Genomic DNA, 18,480 nt, shown 5'->3' with positions numbered 1-18,480 from the left:
TAAAATACTGACATGCTTCGTTTGGAAAGTGAAAGTCTAATTCCTGAAAAGTCCTTCTGAGTGAAGAACTGTTTTGAAACGCAATCTTTCAGAGGTGTCAAAAACATCCTTATAGTTTAGAAAAAAACAAACACACCCAATTGTTTCATAAAATGTAAAAAATTACTTTAAAATATGCTACATGTAAGAATAAATCCATATTAGTCTAACAATGTTTGTCAGAATTTGGTGCATAAAGCCTTTTTTTGTATTAAAAAATCGAACTTTATTTTTTCAAAGAAATTGAACTCTCAAAATTTTATATTAAAATAATTAAAATAAATACTAAATTGGGTATCAATTATGATATATTATCATATGATTAAGTATTATTTTAATTAAATATATAATAATATATTATTATTGAAATCCAGTTTGGTATCATATAATTTTATTGTTTCTTTTAAAACATACACAAATATAATTTTTTGTTTAAAAAATAAAATAATTAGTTCAATACCATCAATGTAAAATAGTGAAAGTTAATTTTATTCAATAAAAAAAATATAAAAATTAGTCACTTTACCCAAAAAATTTGAAAGTTCAATTCTCAGAACAAAATTTAGTCCTTTATACATTGGGAAAGCATGTAAATTTATAAAACTTGTGGGAGGCTATGTGAATGGGCTTCGCTAGTTAGAAAGAGAAAGAAAGAAGACCATAGTAACAAATATCTAATCCAACGGTGGAAGAAACATGAGTAAAATCCCAGCCGTCTGATAAACAGTAAAAAAGGGAGGAAGTCGCTTTGATTACCACAAAAGGACAGTAATTAATTAAGCCGACGTGGCAGGCCAAAAATCACCTAATTTTTTGGATATAAATATTCGCTTCCAGCGTCAACAAAGGGCCACACCTTCCTAGAGAGAGTGAGAAAGTTTACTCAAAACACATCTCTAGGGTTAGGGTTTTCTGATTTACCGAAAAATCATGTCTACCGAGAGGGTTACTGGGAAGGTCAAGTGGTTCAGTGATCAGAAGGGGTTCGGTTTCATCACCCCTGACGATGGCGGCGAAGACGTCTTCGTGCATCAATCCTCGATTCGATCCGAGGGTTTTCGCAGCCTTGGGGAGGGCGAGGAGGTTGAGTTCGTTATCGAATCTGATGGGTCCCGCACTAAGGCGGCTGATGTGAGTGGCCCTGATGGAGCCCCTGTTCAAGGTGGAGGTGGAAGTGGCGGCGGTCGCGGAGGGGGTGGCCGTGGTGGAGGCCGTGGAGGCTATGGAGGTGGCGGCTACGGTGGTGGTGGTGGTGGTTATGGAGGTGGCGGCTACGGTAGTGGTGGTGGTGGTTATGGAGGTGGAAGAGGAAGGAGTGGTGGTGGTGGTTATGGAGGCGGCGGCGGCGGTGGTTATGGAGGCGGCGGTGCTTGTTACAACTGTGGGCAGACTGGGCATCTGGCTAGGGATTGTCAAAATGGTGGCGGCGGTGGTGGGGGAGGCAGGTATGGAGGCGGCGGTGGAGGTGGTGGTATGAACTGCTTTAACTGTGGTGGGTCTGGACACTTTGCAAGGGAGTGCCCTAATGGTGGCCGTTGAGTTTGGTCTAACCGTTATAATTAATCCTTTACGTAATATTCTAGCTTTTTAGCCATTAATTTAGGTTCTGTTTTTGTTTGGTTTTTGTTTCGATGACACAGGTGATAATATCGTTTTTTTTTGTTTTCTTTGAAGTTTGGTTATTGTTGGTTGGGTTTTTTATTCAGATCTCTGATGTTTTGATGGGTTATGGTAGCTGTTTATGTTTTCTGGGTTTTAGTTCTAAGATCAAAATCAGTGTTGTGAGGAAGAAGAAGAAGGGCAGGAGAGAGAATGAGAAATGGGAAAGTCGAAATCGAGGTTAACTCTCACTGTTTGTACAAAATATGTATCTAAACAAACTGGTTTGGTTCAATCTTATGTGTTTATTTTGTTGATTTTGAAATGTCAAGTTTTGATAAGAAGGAACAACAAGTGACCTTTAAAATTTAGTCTGTTTGGCGAAAAATAGCCTTGAGACTTGGTCGTTGAAGTGACGGATTTGGGTTTTTAATGCCTGGGTTTCTTTTTCCCTTTTGTTTGAACGTTAGAGGCGTTTTTCTGATGTGAACTGGCGTCTCTTTCTTTGTATTGAGAAGGCATAAATTATTGGCATATAAAAGCACATGAATTATGACTATATTTGTCTCGATTGGACAGCCATATTTATGATAAATTATCTAAATTGCATTGCATTTGATTTTTATGGCTTCACAACACAGAATATGCTTTTTATCTTCAACCTTCATGGACTTTGTGATCTCTGTGAGGAGCTATTCCCTCGAATCAAGCCTGTTAACATTATAAATATTTTAGTGGAGTTTTTCTTCTGTGACCATGATAAAAGTTGAGAGGATTTGATGCTCCTTTGTTATTATAATTATGCATATCAACATTGTAATTTAATTTTCCTTCATGGGCTTGGCTCAACTGCAACCCTGAGGGCCATTGAATAAAGCGCATACAATTTTCACATACCCATACGAGTTAAGAGAGATGTGACAAATATGTGGGTTTGTTAGCCATTAGTCAGCCATGTCAACTTTATTTCCCATAATTTATACGATATATTAATTGTTAAAGGGATCAATAATTCTCCCCAAGCATCCAGATTGTTCTAAGCTACGTGACTTAGTGACCTCTGATTATTATATCACAGCTAATCAAATATGACAACTACATGAAGTAGACATTTAAATTCACTGACATTATGAAGAGTAGATCGAGTAAAGATTGGAAATTCACTAAGATGGGTGTCCAAAGAAGTCGATCCATGGGCCCTTGCAAGTTCTTTCTTCATTTGAGTTTGGAATCCTTGGACCTTCATATTTTATAGAGGAGCTCTTGTTAATAAGCCATTGCCATGAGTAAGGATATATAATTAAAATTACTCACAAACAAAAGCTCAAATCACAAGAACAAATAGTATTTCTGAAGCATCTAAGTTGTTCTAAAACGAAGTGACTTTTTATCCCACAACACAAGCACAAAGGCAGCCATGTCTCCTGACTTTACATCAACTCATCAATGTGGCTTCAACTGAAAAGATATGAAGCTTTATCTTTTCTGGGGTCGCATGCTATTCCTCTTAACAAAATATGGTCTGTCATAAAATATGAACTTTGCCGAACTTTGTCAGTCTCTGATATAACTTTTCATGGATACAAAATTTTTGTTAGATTCCAAAGCTCAATTCTAAAAAATTGTGCATCCAGCAAGACAGCTTTTTCATCAAATTTATGTAACATTCTCAAACCCTTTATGTCACTTTTACATATTCTTTCTACTCTTCTTGAACTATTAGTGTTTGTCTTCTTCATCTTTTATCAGTAACTCATCACTTATAATCATGAAAAGATGTTAACAGGGGATAAAGGGTGCTTTTGCTTTCAGGTGTCTCCAATCTACCCTTCTGCATGCAGCTAGCTTTACTTCATGAAAGATGTTTTCGAGTTCCTGGCGCCCAATGTTTTTAATCTGTGTGTGAAAGCGCGAGAATTGGGGGATAGGCGTTAATAAGTGATAATCGTTTTTTCTATATATATCAGCTTAGCTAGCCATTTGTCTTGTGTAATTTTGAGAGGAGTCTAGTCAAAAGAGAAACTTGAAAATGCAATGTGCTTTGTTCTATCATTGATGTATTTTTGTGGGCTCTTGGAGTTCTGTAGTTGGTAGTATTAGTGTTAGATTTGTTTTTCATCTTTTTCTCATCAATATCTGAAATTGGTATTAGTTGCTTTACAGTTTAGATAGCCTGCCAATTAGAGATAACAGGATCAATCATCTTGTAGATTCTTTTCATTAATCAGACAATTATTAGATAAGAATCTCTAGTCGATTTTCTTCACTTTCATAAAATTGTATCATCTTAAAGGATATAGAAGGAAAAATAGGCATTTTGCATACATAGCTAAGAGTACAATTTTCCAGTTCTGGAGACAATATTTTCTTACCCTTGAAAGGCATAACAAACTCAGTAATCTTAACAAAGGAAACAGATGGGAAAAGATAATCACTGACTTTATAACTAGCCAAATACATTTTATATTTATAGCTTTGATTAAACTCCAACTTATCTTCTCTGTCTATAATCTGAACAGCTGAAGACACCATTAATGGTTGCAATTTGTGGGGGCACTTTGTCAGCTCGTACTCTTTTGGGTGCCAAATCAATGGCTGTGATGAGTGTGATTCATGGCAGGGTGGTGGAGAGGCGGAGGCGCTGTGGCATTGAGAGTATGAGGTGAAGGCGGTGGCGGCAGTGTTTGTGGTGGGCATTGGTAACATTTTGTAAAGAGCCCGAACGTGTCAATTTGGTGAATAAAATTGATCATACTTGCCCACCCTCCGAACCCAAACCCAACCACCAGAACCCACACCACCACAAACACATTGATCGTGTACGTGCCAATCCATCTCCCGACGAACCTCGGTGGCTGCTCCACCGCATTCTGCATCACAATCACAATATTGCTAATTAATTAGCAGTTTATGGATATACTACAAAAGGGTACCCTCCAGATTGGCAGAATCAGGTACCAACTGATAAAATTCTGCCACATTGTTGCAGCAAGAATCTTGTGCTCTTATCTCATGGGACCAAGTATATAATTGAATATCTTTCATAGATTAAGCAAATCAAAGAAGAAGGAACACTGGGTTTAATTATATATTAAATCTCAAAGATTAGCAACTTAGGAGAAAGACGAGGAGCTGGTCTGCTTGACTGTGACAACACGCTATTGTCTGTGTTTCTTGTCCTTCACTCAGCTTATTAAGAACCCCACAAAATAATTTAATGATTAAAATAATATTAAACTTAATTAACACTGTACAAAAGTTGATCCATTTTTCTTCATATGATATTTCAGTTTTCAGGTGTCAACTTTTACTACTAACATTAATTACCTCTCGGGCAGCGGCTGATTTGAAGGTAAAGATATGGGCTAAGGCTGGGATGATGTAGACGGTGAAGCTGACCAGAAGGGATCCAACAGTGGAGTTGATGGGTCCAAAGAATGGGAAGATAATGGCCAAGAACCATATGGGGATGACCACAGGCAGTCTTGCTGCTGCTCTTTTGCATAAACTCTTGCACTCATGCAGTCCTATGGCTTTCTCCCATACAAAATACAATGGGGTGCATGCAAATCCAAATGTAATAAACTGAAAAAATAATGGAATAAGACACCAGTCAAAACAAAATAAATCAATAAAAGACAATCAAATACCCATAAATATGCACTTTGGCTTGCCTGGTGGATGAGCATTAAAACGACAGCCATGTCTCGGAAGGGTGATTTGGGGAAAAGGGCAAAAGCGTTGGAGTGATTAAGAAGCATGTCCCCAAATGCCCAATAGACAGCTGATGCCGAGGGCAGTGTCAGTGTCAAAACATAGAGAGTCGCCAGTAAGTATATGGCCTTGAACTTTTGGGGCTTCCACATAGCATGCATTATTTCCCTGCAACCCCACCAGAAATCAATTAATTTCATCTTAACAAATACATCAATTAATTAACTAATAACAACCTTAATTAATGGCCTAGGATTCACTCTGTAAGCAACTAGCAAGCTGGACCTGGTCCCATCTTGGCCCTTTTTCATGATAAAAGCAAAAACAACAAGAGAGATGATTGGCTTTCTTACATTGAAATGGAAAAATAAGTAGGTTTCCCAAGAAAAAGACTTTTTGCCTCCCACGCTCAAAAGGGTATGAAAATGCATATAGTAATTGTTTAAATTTTGATAGAAGGAGATTGGTCAATAGATCACATGGCTAGATCATGTCTAAAGACGTGAAGCTTCAGTCTCTTTCAGTAATGACGTTAAGCCTCTGGTTTTTCTTCTACATGCATAACATTTTTTATTTTTAATTCCTCCAATGAACAGCTTAAACATAAACAAATAGTCAAAATACACCGATTTATACAGAACGTGAAGGACAAAGTTCTTAATCTAAACTTGTCTTACACAGTAACAGCATGTCCTCCAAATGTGTAGAGAATGTTTGTGGCTCCTGTAAAATATAACATCAGCTTGGTTGGGCCTGAATGTTTCACTCCTTCCACCTATGCACATTGAACCATTAAATTTAAAATTTTTACAGGCAGATCATTAAGAATCTTAATTGGACTAAGAATTTACCTGGCCATGGAGGAGAGCAGCAATGGTGAGATACCAAGACGTGTAAGTTGTCATCACGAGGCCAAGAAAAGACCAAATTCTGTAGTTGTGAAATGAAGGAATGAAAACTGTAGTTGCACAGCAAGCCCCGAAGATGTAAGTCCAAGTCCTCTTGTCCAGATTGTCATTTATGTAATATATGTTGCTGCAATTAATGAACATTAAAGATGCAACCCAGTTGCAGAAACGGGTCAGAGGGAGAAGTGATTCAATTCTTTGTTTATTTTTTATACATGAAATTAAATGAGAACAAAGACAAAGTAGGAGTCAGAGATGAATCAGTGGAGATACCTTGCACAGGCAATGAGTTGAATCACAGATCCAAACAAAAGAAAAGTGCAGTTAAACGCCAAACCCACGTTCCTCCAGTGTTTCCCAAGGAGCCCATCAAGAACTTCAAACCACTAAATTTTTCATTCAAAACACAAAAGATTGATTAACATAAATAGAGTGAATGAATGTTGTCCTTTAGGGTTAATTTCTTTGTAGTATGAACCTGAATAACATGGTTTCTGAAATCAACTTTCTCTCTTTCTTTTCTAGTTCTATATTCTACATAGAGTATACTAATAAGATAAGCCGTCCAGCTTCCCATCAAGCCATAAAAGAGCTGAAACAGAATGCCCGAGAGCATCCCCAGCTGGGAAAATGAGTATGGAAGTGTAAGCAAAACTTGAGCCACCTGAAACAATGCAACATAAAAACTACATCAATACAAAGTTTAAATTCAATATAAAGTTACTGTTTTTACATAAAGAAATGTGATATAATAAATTAACCTGATTAGAAGCACAGCTAAACCAAGCGTCATAGACAGAACCTCCATGCCAGAAGAACTTGGAGAGCCTTGTTTTGACATCCTGTGGCTTCCCTTCGGTCTCCATCTCTACATAATTCCCCACTATCACGGTCTCCACAGCCTTATCAGCTGCCATTTCTCTCTCACTCTCTTTTAGTACTCAAGGAGTTCCCTTTCTCTCTATTGGTGACTCACTTGGTGCTACAATGGAGGTGAAGAGGAGAACATAGGTATAGAGATGTATATATAAACAACATTACACTGCTGGTTCTGTGCTCTTGAAGGGTATTTTAGAGAGCGACTTTGGGAAGCGAGTAAAATGGACATTTCATAGGATTTAGGTGGCTTCTTTGTGATTGGAAAATTTTGTTGTTTAGTTAATAATTTTTAATTAATTAGTGTAATCGAGTTTTTAATAGTAATTATTTGGAGAGCGTGAGTGGCTTCTCCGCACGAGCGGGTCTCCCCGGTTCCCGAAATGGTAATTACAGTTCTCATTCTGCCTAATCTACCCTTAATACTTTCCACTAATCTCTGACATGCCCCCTTTTTTTTTTTTTAAATTTCAGCCCGTCTAAATAAATGAAAAGATAATAAATAAATTGATTAATAATTTAACATAATTTGACGCTTTTAATTAACAATATAATATTATGTGTATTTAGTATTGAGTAATTAATAAAATATATTAATATATTATTATATAATTAAATATTATTTTTATTATTAATTTAAATTCACTTAAAATTATTTTATTAGATATTTACAAGTTAATTTTGAGATATAGACGTTTAGTTTTGCACATTTTAAATAAATATATATTAGGCGGTGAATTTTTTTTTTTTAGAAAAAAATGTAAATATTTAATATGACAATAATGTTAATACAAAGATTGATAAAGGGTATTATAATAAAATAATAAAGCATTAAATAAATAAAACAAGAGGTAGATAACAAGGTACAGGGGGAAGACAGATACATTGAAAAAAAGGCCAAGTAACTATTTCCCACCCATAGTTTGGAGCAAATCCCACTTCCTATCAATTAATTATTAAAAATTCAAATACTCATTCATCTGTTAAATTTTATTATTATTATTAGGGTTAAAATTGTTATTTAATAAAAATATTTTAAAAAACTAAAAATTTATCATATTTCCATTACTTGGGTTTAAAAAATAACAAATTCCATTTACCCAAAGTTTAAAAAACTTACATTTTCCCCTTTAAAGTTTTTCTAGCATGCTACCCACGGTCGAAGATGACGATGATTATAGTGTTCTTCCATTTCAGCTTCTCTCTTAGCCGCATTCTATTTTTGACCGTTATTGACTAAAAAAGATAAATCGTTCGTTTTCAAATGAAGACATGTTTTCGTTAATCACTTTCCCAAGTCGGTGATGGCCGAGAATGGAAAGGGAAGGAGAGAGAATGTGGTCGTCGCAGCCACCAGCCCTGACAATAGTGGCTAGAAAAACCTTAAAGAGGAATATTCATTTTACAAACTTTGGGTAGAGGATATTTGTTAGATTTTTAAACTTATGGGTAAATGTGATAAATTATTAGTTTTTTTTTTAAATATTTTTGTTAACGATAATTTTATCCCTGATAGTAATAGTAAAATTTAACAGATAAGTGAATATTTAAATTTTGATAGTTAATGAATAAAAAGTTACATTTGCATCAAACCTTGGGGGGAAAATAGCCATTTGGCCTGGAAAAAAACATAGAGATTGAATGGAAAGTAAGACTGTCAAATTAAAGTAGACCACATGATTGCAGCCAAACGGGCGCGGTCTCTTCAGAAGAAGAATAAAAAGCTGCTTTTCTCACATGCTCAATTCCATTTTCCAAAATTCCCCCTTCATTTCCCCTCTTTTTTTTTTTTTTGACATTTTTACACCCAAACACTGCCTTATTTATTTTACCTTAATTTTATGCCTTTGGAATTGGGTAGATTAAATTTATAAATTATTATTATTTTTTCATTGTACCCTTATATTATTTAGGACCAAAATTGGGCTTACAATATTGTACTCTTGTGTACATAATTTTTTTTTTTTTCTAATTTCTCTCTTACTTCATTATTGATATTCTCTACTTCTCTTTTCACAACCAAGTCTGATATTCTCTTTTTATGTAGCTCAGTGTAACCAAATGTCTATCTTCCATAGGAATAATTGCATATATTCAAAGTCTATACAAACTTTATTTTCCATGGTAATTGAGGTTTCTTGTTGATAAAAATATGAAAAAAGGATAAACATAGACTCCATAAGGAATCTATTAGGTGGGAATTATATGTCCAATTAGAATAGTGTTATATATATAAATAATGACGTATTATCATATGATTAGATAATTAAAAATTAAAAAAAAACAATATTCAATCACATTGTGACGTATTATTGTTTGTGTATATAGTTTTATTAGTCCAATCATGTGTACCTACTTTTAAATACTTTATTGGGTACTTGTATTATTTTATGATTGAGTAATTATCCAAGTACCCAATTAAATACTCAAATTTGAGTACACATAATATTATCTTTATATATGAAGTTAGGGTTTGTTTTTTAATTATAACAAATTAGTCAAAGAGATTACTGGTAATATTCTTTACATAATAAAATTATGTGTACCTAATTTTAAATCTTGATTAAGTACTCAAATAATATGATTGGATGATTTTGAATAAAAATAAAATAATATCTAATTATATACGTAAAAATGAATTTATATAATATTTTCTTCAAATTCATGATGATAATCCATAATGGGTTTGTCTTGCTCACAATAAATTAAACAATTAAAAAAAAAAAAACATCTCATCTCTGTTATAATTAAAAAACCAAAGCATGAGAATTTTCTGTTTCTGGGTGCTGGAAAGCAATGGACTTGTTGCCGGGTGACATCTTCATCACAGTCACTCTCACTTGAAGACATTTGCCTGTGATTTTTTGCTCCTGTGTCTCCTTGACCCAATTTAGTGCTCTCACAAAGTGCCACATTTCTGCATGCCTCTTCACTTAACATCACCTTTGCCCCGGCCCTCCTTTATTTTACTAGTGGAAGATCAATTCAAAACCTTAGTGCTGTTTTGTTTCGTTAAAAATAAAAACTGTTAATATGTTGTATTATTGATGTGTGTGTACGCGTGCATGTGTGTGTATATATATATATTGGTAACAAAAAACTTTATTCGAACCAGATCGTTATTTTCAATATCGAACCAATCATATTAAAGTATATATATACTTTTATACTTGAAGTCTTCTCCTTCTCTCCTGTGACTCCTCTCGTGGGAAAACAGATGCATTATTGAAGTATATGTATGATTCATGAATGAGGGTTCTCTGACCAGTTGCCCACGAATCCTTTCTTGCATGTTCTGAGGCAATTAACATCTATGGATTCAAGACTGACATCCACCTTACAATATAAAATGTTTCCATTCAATATTAACAAGAGTAAAATGCAGTTTCCCACCCAAAGTTTGGCACAATTAAGTGCTCACCCACCGAATGAAAAACTGTCGAAATAACTCCCAATTCCTAACTTCATTACAGAAAAGAACTGTCCAAAATTTTCAAATGCGGTGCTCACGTCACGTGTTAAAAATCACAATTTAACTATTGTACAACTTTTAAAATTACAATTGTGTCCCTATATGCTACGATTTGAAACCCTAGCCAAAAAGGGCACAAAAGTCACTCGCCATGGCAACAAAGTCCTTCCCCTACTGTTGAAATTGAAATCATGCCTTGATTGGTGCCATCTTGTTGGGTCACTTTCCTTCCCTTGTTTTCACCATAGGCAACACCTCAATGAGATTGTTGAATTTGGCATATACTTAAACGCTTGTCACATTAAAATTTTGCATCTACACTGAACTGCATAAAGTCATCCTAGCCAGAGAGCAGTTAATTTGATTAAAGTTAGTATTATGACGCATGGTATGTTTTAAGATATTGAAGTTTAGACAAATCTTTGGTTATACAAGATCAAATTTGATGCAACCTCCTGTACTCACAAACCATACCCTATCAAGGCCTGCCAAAGAGCAACATTGCTTCGGTTACCACTTGCAACATATATGATCATTTTAGTGGCTACATACATAGAAGTCAACAACGTCGTTAAAATTTACATAATCTTCATCTTCTTAGTTAAAATCGGAATTAGTAATGTCAAAATTCTCGAAGAATATTGAATTGTTATAAAATTATAAAGTTAGTGAAAGAATCCATACATGGTACACAAATTATGCTACATTGATTATATCTTCCAACCATTAGACAAAGTGTGGATTAGTGGCCATAATTAAAAAAAAACAGAAAAATCAAATGCATCCTCCATAGAGCCTGCAATTCATTCTCATAATATACCCAAACACAAGCAAATAATTTTGCTTCTCTTTTATGAAGAAACGTCATCTTCATCATCATACTAATCAAACCTAAAATTTTCATACATTTCAAATCGACCCGGATATTCAAATGGGTCGACCTATTTTTCAAAGAAACAAAATTTTCTCATGATAATGATAAAAGGTGTCAAATGGGTCAATTTGTTACTTAGAAAGAGATGAGATTGAAAGCTTGCATTGACTTGAAATATGAAAATTGATTCAATACTGGTGAGCTCCATTAGTAAAAAGGGGTCTTAATGTGCCTATATAATTGATTTTAAAGCCAATTATGAAGAAACACCATGATGCAAATTTCTCTTTATGGCCTCCAACTTGGAAGCAAAAATTTAGCAGCGAAAAGAATCCTATACTGGAAATCATTTTTTGTCAATCTATTTTGGTCCAATTATTGTCCACTTTATATATACAATCCAGTGAATGTTATAATCCAAAATACGTTTTAACAATTTAAGAAATTTATATACTATTTAACTAGTTTAATATTTTCATTCTTAAGTGATATAAAATATACAGATAAATCCAATGTCTCCCAGTGTTTTGCTGTTGTGGGGTTTGGCTGTCACAAAAGCAAAATATTATTATTTTTTTAGATATGGCTTATTTGCTCTTTCTTGGCCATACAGTAGAAAGATTTAAAAAAAAAAAAAAAGAATATAGAAATGACAGAGAGGAAGAATTACCATAGGATGACCGCATCTTACGAATTCATCCCGATATATTTAATTTAGAAAGTATTAAATATTAAATGGGTAATTTTTTGGTTGGATTGGGACTTTTTTAATGACTTTCTAAAAAATATTTAATACTTGTTTCTCTTCAAATTTAACCATAATTGAAGTGAAACATTTATGAACATCTAATTGGGCTAGAGCAGAGGCCTACCCTTGAACCAGCCGGATTGAGTTAGGCCAGGCCCAAAGGTTAAAATGTCTAGGCTTTAGTCACGTACTGACCCGGTGGATTTACTATTTTGCTTTGCAAGTATAATCCAGCATACATGCTAAAGAGATGGACTGTACCTCCAGGGTAGGTTGACTAGAGTAGTGGAATCTGCGTACAAACTCAAGAGAGGGTATGCATAGAACTTGGGTGCACATTGGGCTTGTTCGGCCTTATGAGAAATTTTGGGAACCGGGGATACATTTTTGTACAGGGGAATTCTGAGTTCTTCCATTTTGTTCTTCGTGTACACCTCTGAAAGTCTAATTTGTTCATTGTGAGATTCTGTATGCCCATTTTAAAGCCAAATCAGCCATTTTTCCCTCTCTAGAAAGAGAATCATCCTATAATAGCTTTATTTGATAGCTTAAACTATTGGAATCTGCTTCTGCTTATGCAGTTTAAACTTGATAACTCTCTCAAATACTTGCCTTGAGTTGTTGGTAATTCTCAGAGGCTTCGGAGACAGTCTGATGATCAAGAACAACACCAATCAGTAATGTGACACATGCAATTTTAGGGTTGTTCTGGTTGTTTCTCCTGCTAAATCAGTTCTGAATTAACCTGGGAATCTTGCAAAAACCACAGGGATATATATATATATTTTGTTGTTATAAGTTTTGGACTTCTACTGTTACTTCAGTACAAAAGCAATTATCAAAATTCGCTGTACAGAAGATAAAATGAAAAAAAACAAAAAAAAAGGAGGGAAATATTTTTAAATGACTAACAGCCCCTGAAAACCATACAGACATTTACACTCTTGACCCTCCTCTGTAGACAAGGAAAGTAAAGTTCTTAAGCAAAGCAAATTAAGACGACAAACATGAATCAGAAGCCAAAAGCCAAAAGCTTTTCTTTTATTCAATTTTTAACGATCTCTAACAATCCAATTCTTCATCTTTAACCCCAAAGCACTATTATTAAATAGCAATGGATCATCGCCTCCTCATCTCCGCTACCTTCATCTTTCTACTCTCCCTCGCTCTTACTCCGGGTAACAAACAATCATTCACTGAATTTTTTTTTTTTCCTATTTTCGTTTTCCCCCGATCATTTTAAAGTCTTTTTATTTTCTTTTTCTCACAGAGGTTCGCTCAGCTTCTTTTAAGCTCATCAACAGGTGCCGCAGCACTATCTGGCCCGGATTTCTCTCCGGCGCCAACTCTCCGGTGCTCTCCTCCACCGGCTTTGAGCTCAGGAGGGGCAAGTCGAGAACTTTAACTATCCCCAAGTCTTGGTCGGGCCGTCTCTGGGCTCGAACCCTCTGTGCCCATCACAGCAACCAAACATTCTCTTGCGTCACAGGAGACTGTGGCTCCGGTAAGGTCGAATGCGCAGGTGGAGGAGCCGCCCCACCCGCTACCCTTGCGGAATTCACCCTCAACGGCGCTGGTGGGCTAGACTTTTACGACGTCAGTTTGGTCGACGGATACAACCTCCCTATTCTAGTCTTGCCCAAGGGCGGTTCCGGCGGCGGCTGTAGTGCTACTGGGTGTTTGGTTGATCTCAACGGTGCGTGTCCAGCTGATTTGAGAGTTGTGCGTGGGTCACACGGGCCAAGTGTAGCGTGTAAGAGCGCCTGTGAGGCTTTCGGTGATCCTAGATATTGTTGTAGTGAGGCGTACGCTACGCCTGACACGTGTGGCCCTTCGGTGTATTCCCTCTTTTTCAAACACGCTTGCCCACGCTCGTATAGTTATGCGTACGATGATAAGACGAGCACGTTCACGTGCGCGTCCGCCGATTATGCTATCATATTTTGCCCGCCACCTTACACCAGGTGAATTTACTATTTTACTCTGTGAGATCTTCAGATTATTTCCTTAAGGCCTTACGAATATGCGAGTGTAGTTTAGACATTTTACATTATTGCTTTATTGGCCATGTTGGCACCTCTCAGAAATTTCGCGAGCATCAATGATGGAGTGGGCAACTAAATTAAACTAATAATAGAGCTGTGAGCTTGCTTAGAAAGTGATTTATGGATGAAAAGCACTTTTTCTCGTGATTTCGGGAAAAAAAAATTGTACTTTTTTGTTTTGATACGTAATATTTTCAAAACCCAGTTTCAGCTTCATTATGAATTGTTTTAAAAATGGGCTTTTTTGGAGCAAAGGTGAAGCATCACATGGTGTTTCCTTCGGAGTATCAGTCATTTTTTGCCATTTTGGTAACTATATTGTGCATCATTGGCTAGGCTGTGAGAAAGTTCTTAAAAGTGATTAGTGAGGTTGTAAATTTGTGGATTAAATTGACTAACAGTTGTTGTGAAGCTACAAAATTATCTTGTACTGAAAACTTCAAATGGGCATTTGTTTGGACGTCCGTCATGGCACCCTTGCTATAGTACTATGTGAAGTGTTATTTTTTGTAAGTGGTTAAGGATGCTATGAGCATTGTGGTTTTAGCCATTCGCTTTGCTGCTGAGTAATTGGCTTTGTGTTAGTGAGTGTTTTGCCATAATGATAATAATAGTTGAAGATTCAGTACTTTTATAAGTTGTCAGTATGTCAGTTGGTGAGTCTCTTCTATCATTTGAATTGTATATGATCTTATATGTTTTGAATCCTTTGAAAACTATGGCTGATTGCATATATGCATGCATGATAGCTGTAAATATTATTTGCCTAGCCCTGGTGCACCTCTTAAACTCTAAGTAAAATCACTATTCCAGCTGCATTAGTATTAGTTGTATCAGTGTTTTTGCCTGTGTGCCTGATTTTTTCCATGCATGCTCTTTTGCATTCAATTTCATTTAGAAGTGGGTTCTAGTCTAATTTAAGTCACTGTATGCTAAAGATATGTATGGTTATATATGATAAACCTGAAGACAAATTGCAGTGTTTATGCTTATTACTGCATGATGTTTGATTAAACTTCTTAATGTTCATTGAGAGAAGCGATGCTTACATGATACAAATTTTATTGTGAGTCTTGACGGAAATGACATGGCTGACACAAAGTTCTTAATTTCTAATCTGGTTAAAGTTTCAGTTTATCATTTTCTTTTGGTTATCCATGACTATCTGCTAATAGCATAGTAGGAAAAAGATTTCAGGTTTTGGAAGGCATAATGTATAACTAAAGAAAGACTGCTAGTTACAAACAGGCCTATTTTCCTTCTCTTTCACTGGCTTTCTTCTTTCATGAAGGGTTCCAATGTTTGATAATGGTATATTTCATGTTCATGTGTTGTGTGTATTATTATTGCCCTTGCTAATGCAATGAAAGGTTATCTTATTAGCAACTGTCTCTTGTGTGAAAAATATGCAGTCAAAAATTGGTGGAAGCACGAAAAGATGGTGCTCCGTTACCACTTGTGAACAAGACTACAATGCACATTGCAACCCATCATTCAAGCGGTGATTTATTATCAGGTCTGGTCCATTTTACTACTGCTGCTGCCTCTGTTCTATCGGCACTTTTACTCTTTTGGTCGCTTATATTACCTTTATGACTAACATTCGCTTGGCCTGGATATCTCCAGGCAGATAGTATCTCAATCTTAAATTCCAGCTGAACAGAAGGTGTCATCTTCATTATTGCCACACTAACGGTCGGCCCGTCAATTATATATTGTTCTTGATGGAGATCAAAGTTCAGATTCGGCAACATCGGTGGGATTTTGAAATTCTATGGAAAATCTTGTACATGCCTTTCTTTGTGTACTTTTTTTTCAGTCAGCTGTATTGAACTCCTTGATCAATATAGTAATTTCTACTGATTTATGTAGAATTATTATATCTAAAAAAGTTTTTGCAATAGCTCTATAACTACTGCATCAAATAAATAAATGGTTTAATTGTAAAATATTGTTAGAGAAGATTTAAATTTTCACTCTCTTATGTTTGAAATTTCCTCCTTTTGACACTTACACTGCCTCTCGGAACACCAGGAATTAATTTGGTTGATTCATTTAACCAAGTACCTGGCCATCACTCTTCTGAAATGGAGCCTTACTACCTTACATATTGAAGAGGACCACAAATATCCTATTACTCCATTGATTCCTTCCATAACAATCCAACTCAGGATGCTAGATTCCACCATTTACTTCATTTTCATCTTTATCAAAATGGGATTTAGAAATAGGTTCTTAATACAAATCCAGAATCATAAAGGCACCCCTACTGCCAACATCCCTTTTTTACAGCAGGGTAGGGCTTTTCATTGAAGGTTCTCCTTCTCCACACGGATGTGGACTCACCTTTCTTACACACATGGCTTAAATTGGCTCAGCACATAACTCATTAAAGAAAATGGCTGTTCCAATAATGGATCCTCATTACTCCCCCATTTTAAGAGGTATGAGAAAATCCCTTATCATTAATAATAGTTTCCTCTACATGCTGTGCCCCTTGAAATATCAATCAAACCCATGTTAAGTCTTATCAAGAAAATAATATTTCTTTAGGTTAACTTGCATCCGAGTGTATACTTGCTCTTCTTAAAGGATGTCGAAGGTATATAATTTTTTTTAAACCAAAATTATCTAATATTTAATTATAGGTTAAAAAATATAGGGATATTAATTAAAATAGACACAGAAGTTTTTGTCTAAACCTTTTTAGGTAAACTTTGAGTGATTTTACTTTTCTAAGTAAATTTTATTTTGTCTTTAATAATATTCCTCTCTACTAATTCTGTCAAATTTGGTATAGTTTTTTTTAAATAACCTTTTTTTTCAAAGCATACTTTATGTTTGATAAGTTATGATGTGAAAATTTAAAAATTTAATCAAAAACAGATCAATTTTTGATATAATACAAATCGAAATAAAAAAATAAATATAAGCACGAAAAATGGGTGAGTGCGAGCGAGTGTCTACTAATGCATGCAGTGCAAGCGGGGGTCTACTGAGAATGCAAGTGCACAAAAAATAATACATGTGCGGTGCAAAAATGTTATAATATAATAGATATATGAGTGCGAGGAAGTACATGCACCTGTGCACATTTCATATTATATATAAAATATTATATTATATATCATATTATTATTTATATGCATATTATAATTTTTGTATATTATATTATATTTTAATATTTTCACTTTGTATATGTATTTTTTGTGCACTCACATCCACATGCACGTACTCGCATTTGCACCAATTCTTCACATGTGTTCATTTTTTCCTTTCAATCTATATTACATCAAAAATTAATTTATTTTTGAATAAGTTTTTAAATTTTCGAATCATAATTTATCAAATATAGAATATGCCCCGAAAAGAAAGATTGTCAAAAAAGTTTATATCGAATCTAATGTAATTAGCAAAAAAGAGTATTATTAAAAATAAAATTAAACTTGTTTAAAAAAATAAAATCACTTAAAATTTATCTAAAAAAGTTTAGATACAAATTTTTATATCTATTTTAATTAATATTTCAAAAAAAATGTATAATTTTATTATTTTGTCTGAGGACTCATCTCATCGCAATAATGGACGAACCACATGGAGCCTTTTGTCTTCTGCCAGGAAATAGAACTTTACTGTGTAGTCACATGGACCTAGGGCCACTGCCATTGAGCTATGTCTAAAGTGAACGGCTCTATATTTATATATATTGTAGTGAAAAGTTCACTTTCACGTTTGAAACGCCCACCATTATTTATGTTTTACCACGACATTTTAAAAAGAAAAGCAGAAGTGCAAAATCTTCACCTTTTTAATTTAATTTAATTTAATTTTTCTCATTTCCTCGGAGGATCATTTCACTTTTTGTTTTAATGATGGACCTTCCTAATTGCCCTTTTAAGCAAAAATTTTAAACATTTTTCTTATGAATTTTCTAATTTTGATGAGATTTAATTTTGTTATTTGATAACCCTATGTATATTAATGTTAAATATTAAATAAATAATTTATTATATTATATAAATATATAATTAATTAAGTATTCAAGGCAATCCCATAAAAATTACATTTTTTTAATAATATAATATATATTTTTTAATTATATAAATAAAAGATAAAATTTTAAATAATTTAATGGAAGTAAAGAATTAGTTAATTATTTCACATTTATGGTCAAAATTTTTTGGCTTCCAAAGTGATATACGGCA

At 34.6% G+C, this 18,480-nt stretch overlaps 3 protein-coding genes across 4 annotated transcripts; 2 read left to right on the top strand and 1 right to left on the bottom strand.

Annotated features, from left to right (window-relative positions):
• Positions 1 to 891: 891 nt before the first annotated feature.
• On the top strand, positions 892 to 2,197 carry LOC123227029 (glycine-rich protein 2-like). The gene has a single exon (XM_044651642.1). It carries the CDS (start codon positions 970 to 972, stop codon positions 1,576 to 1,578), a length of 609 nt encoding a protein of 202 aa, XP_044507577.1. The 5' UTR covers positions 892 to 969; the 3' UTR covers positions 1,579 to 2,197.
• Positions 2,198 to 3,935: 1,738 nt separating this feature from the next.
• LOC123227241 (auxin transporter-like protein 5) lies at positions 3,936 to 7,275 on the bottom strand. Its single transcript, XM_044651954.1, has 8 exons — positions 7,022 to 7,275; positions 6,739 to 6,924; positions 6,534 to 6,646; positions 6,204 to 6,387; positions 6,030 to 6,127; positions 5,313 to 5,520; positions 4,966 to 5,223; positions 3,936 to 4,508 (listed from the first exon to the last, which is right to left on the bottom strand). Exons 1-8 carry the CDS (start codon positions 7,175 to 7,177, stop codon positions 4,227 to 4,229), a joined length of 1,485 nt encoding a protein of 494 aa, XP_044507889.1. The 5' UTR covers positions 7,178 to 7,275; the 3' UTR covers positions 3,936 to 4,226.
• A 5,897-nt stretch (positions 7,276 to 13,172) lies between these two features.
• On the top strand, positions 13,173 to 16,176 carry LOC123227040 (thaumatin-like protein 1b). Of its 2 annotated transcripts, XM_044651653.1 has the most exons (4): positions 13,182 to 13,408; positions 13,501 to 14,194; positions 15,688 to 15,791; positions 15,902 to 16,176. In XM_044651653.1, the coding sequence occupies exons 1-4, from the start codon at positions 13,345 to 13,347 to the stop codon at positions 15,907 to 15,909; spliced, it is 870 nt and encodes a 289-aa protein (XP_044507588.1). In that variant the 5' UTR covers positions 13,182 to 13,344; the 3' UTR covers positions 15,910 to 16,176. The 2 variants fall into 2 exon arrangements, with proteins under 2 accessions (XP_044507587.1, XP_044507588.1); XM_044651652.1 differs by lacking the exon at positions 15,902 to 16,176 and having other exon boundaries at positions 13,173 to 13,408; positions 15,688 to 15,895.
• The last annotated feature ends 2,304 nt before the right edge of the window (positions 16,177 to 18,480 follow it).

The sequence above is a fragment of the Mangifera indica genome, chromosome 10 (genome assembly GCF_011075055.1).
Source record: "Mangifera indica cultivar Alphonso chromosome 10, CATAS_Mindica_2.1, whole genome shotgun sequence".
NCBI classification, from domain to species: Eukaryota; Viridiplantae; Streptophyta; class Magnoliopsida; order Sapindales; family Anacardiaceae; genus Mangifera; species Mangifera indica.
Note: the sequence above shows the minus strand (reverse complement) of the source record. Positions and strands in the feature narration are given on the sequence as shown.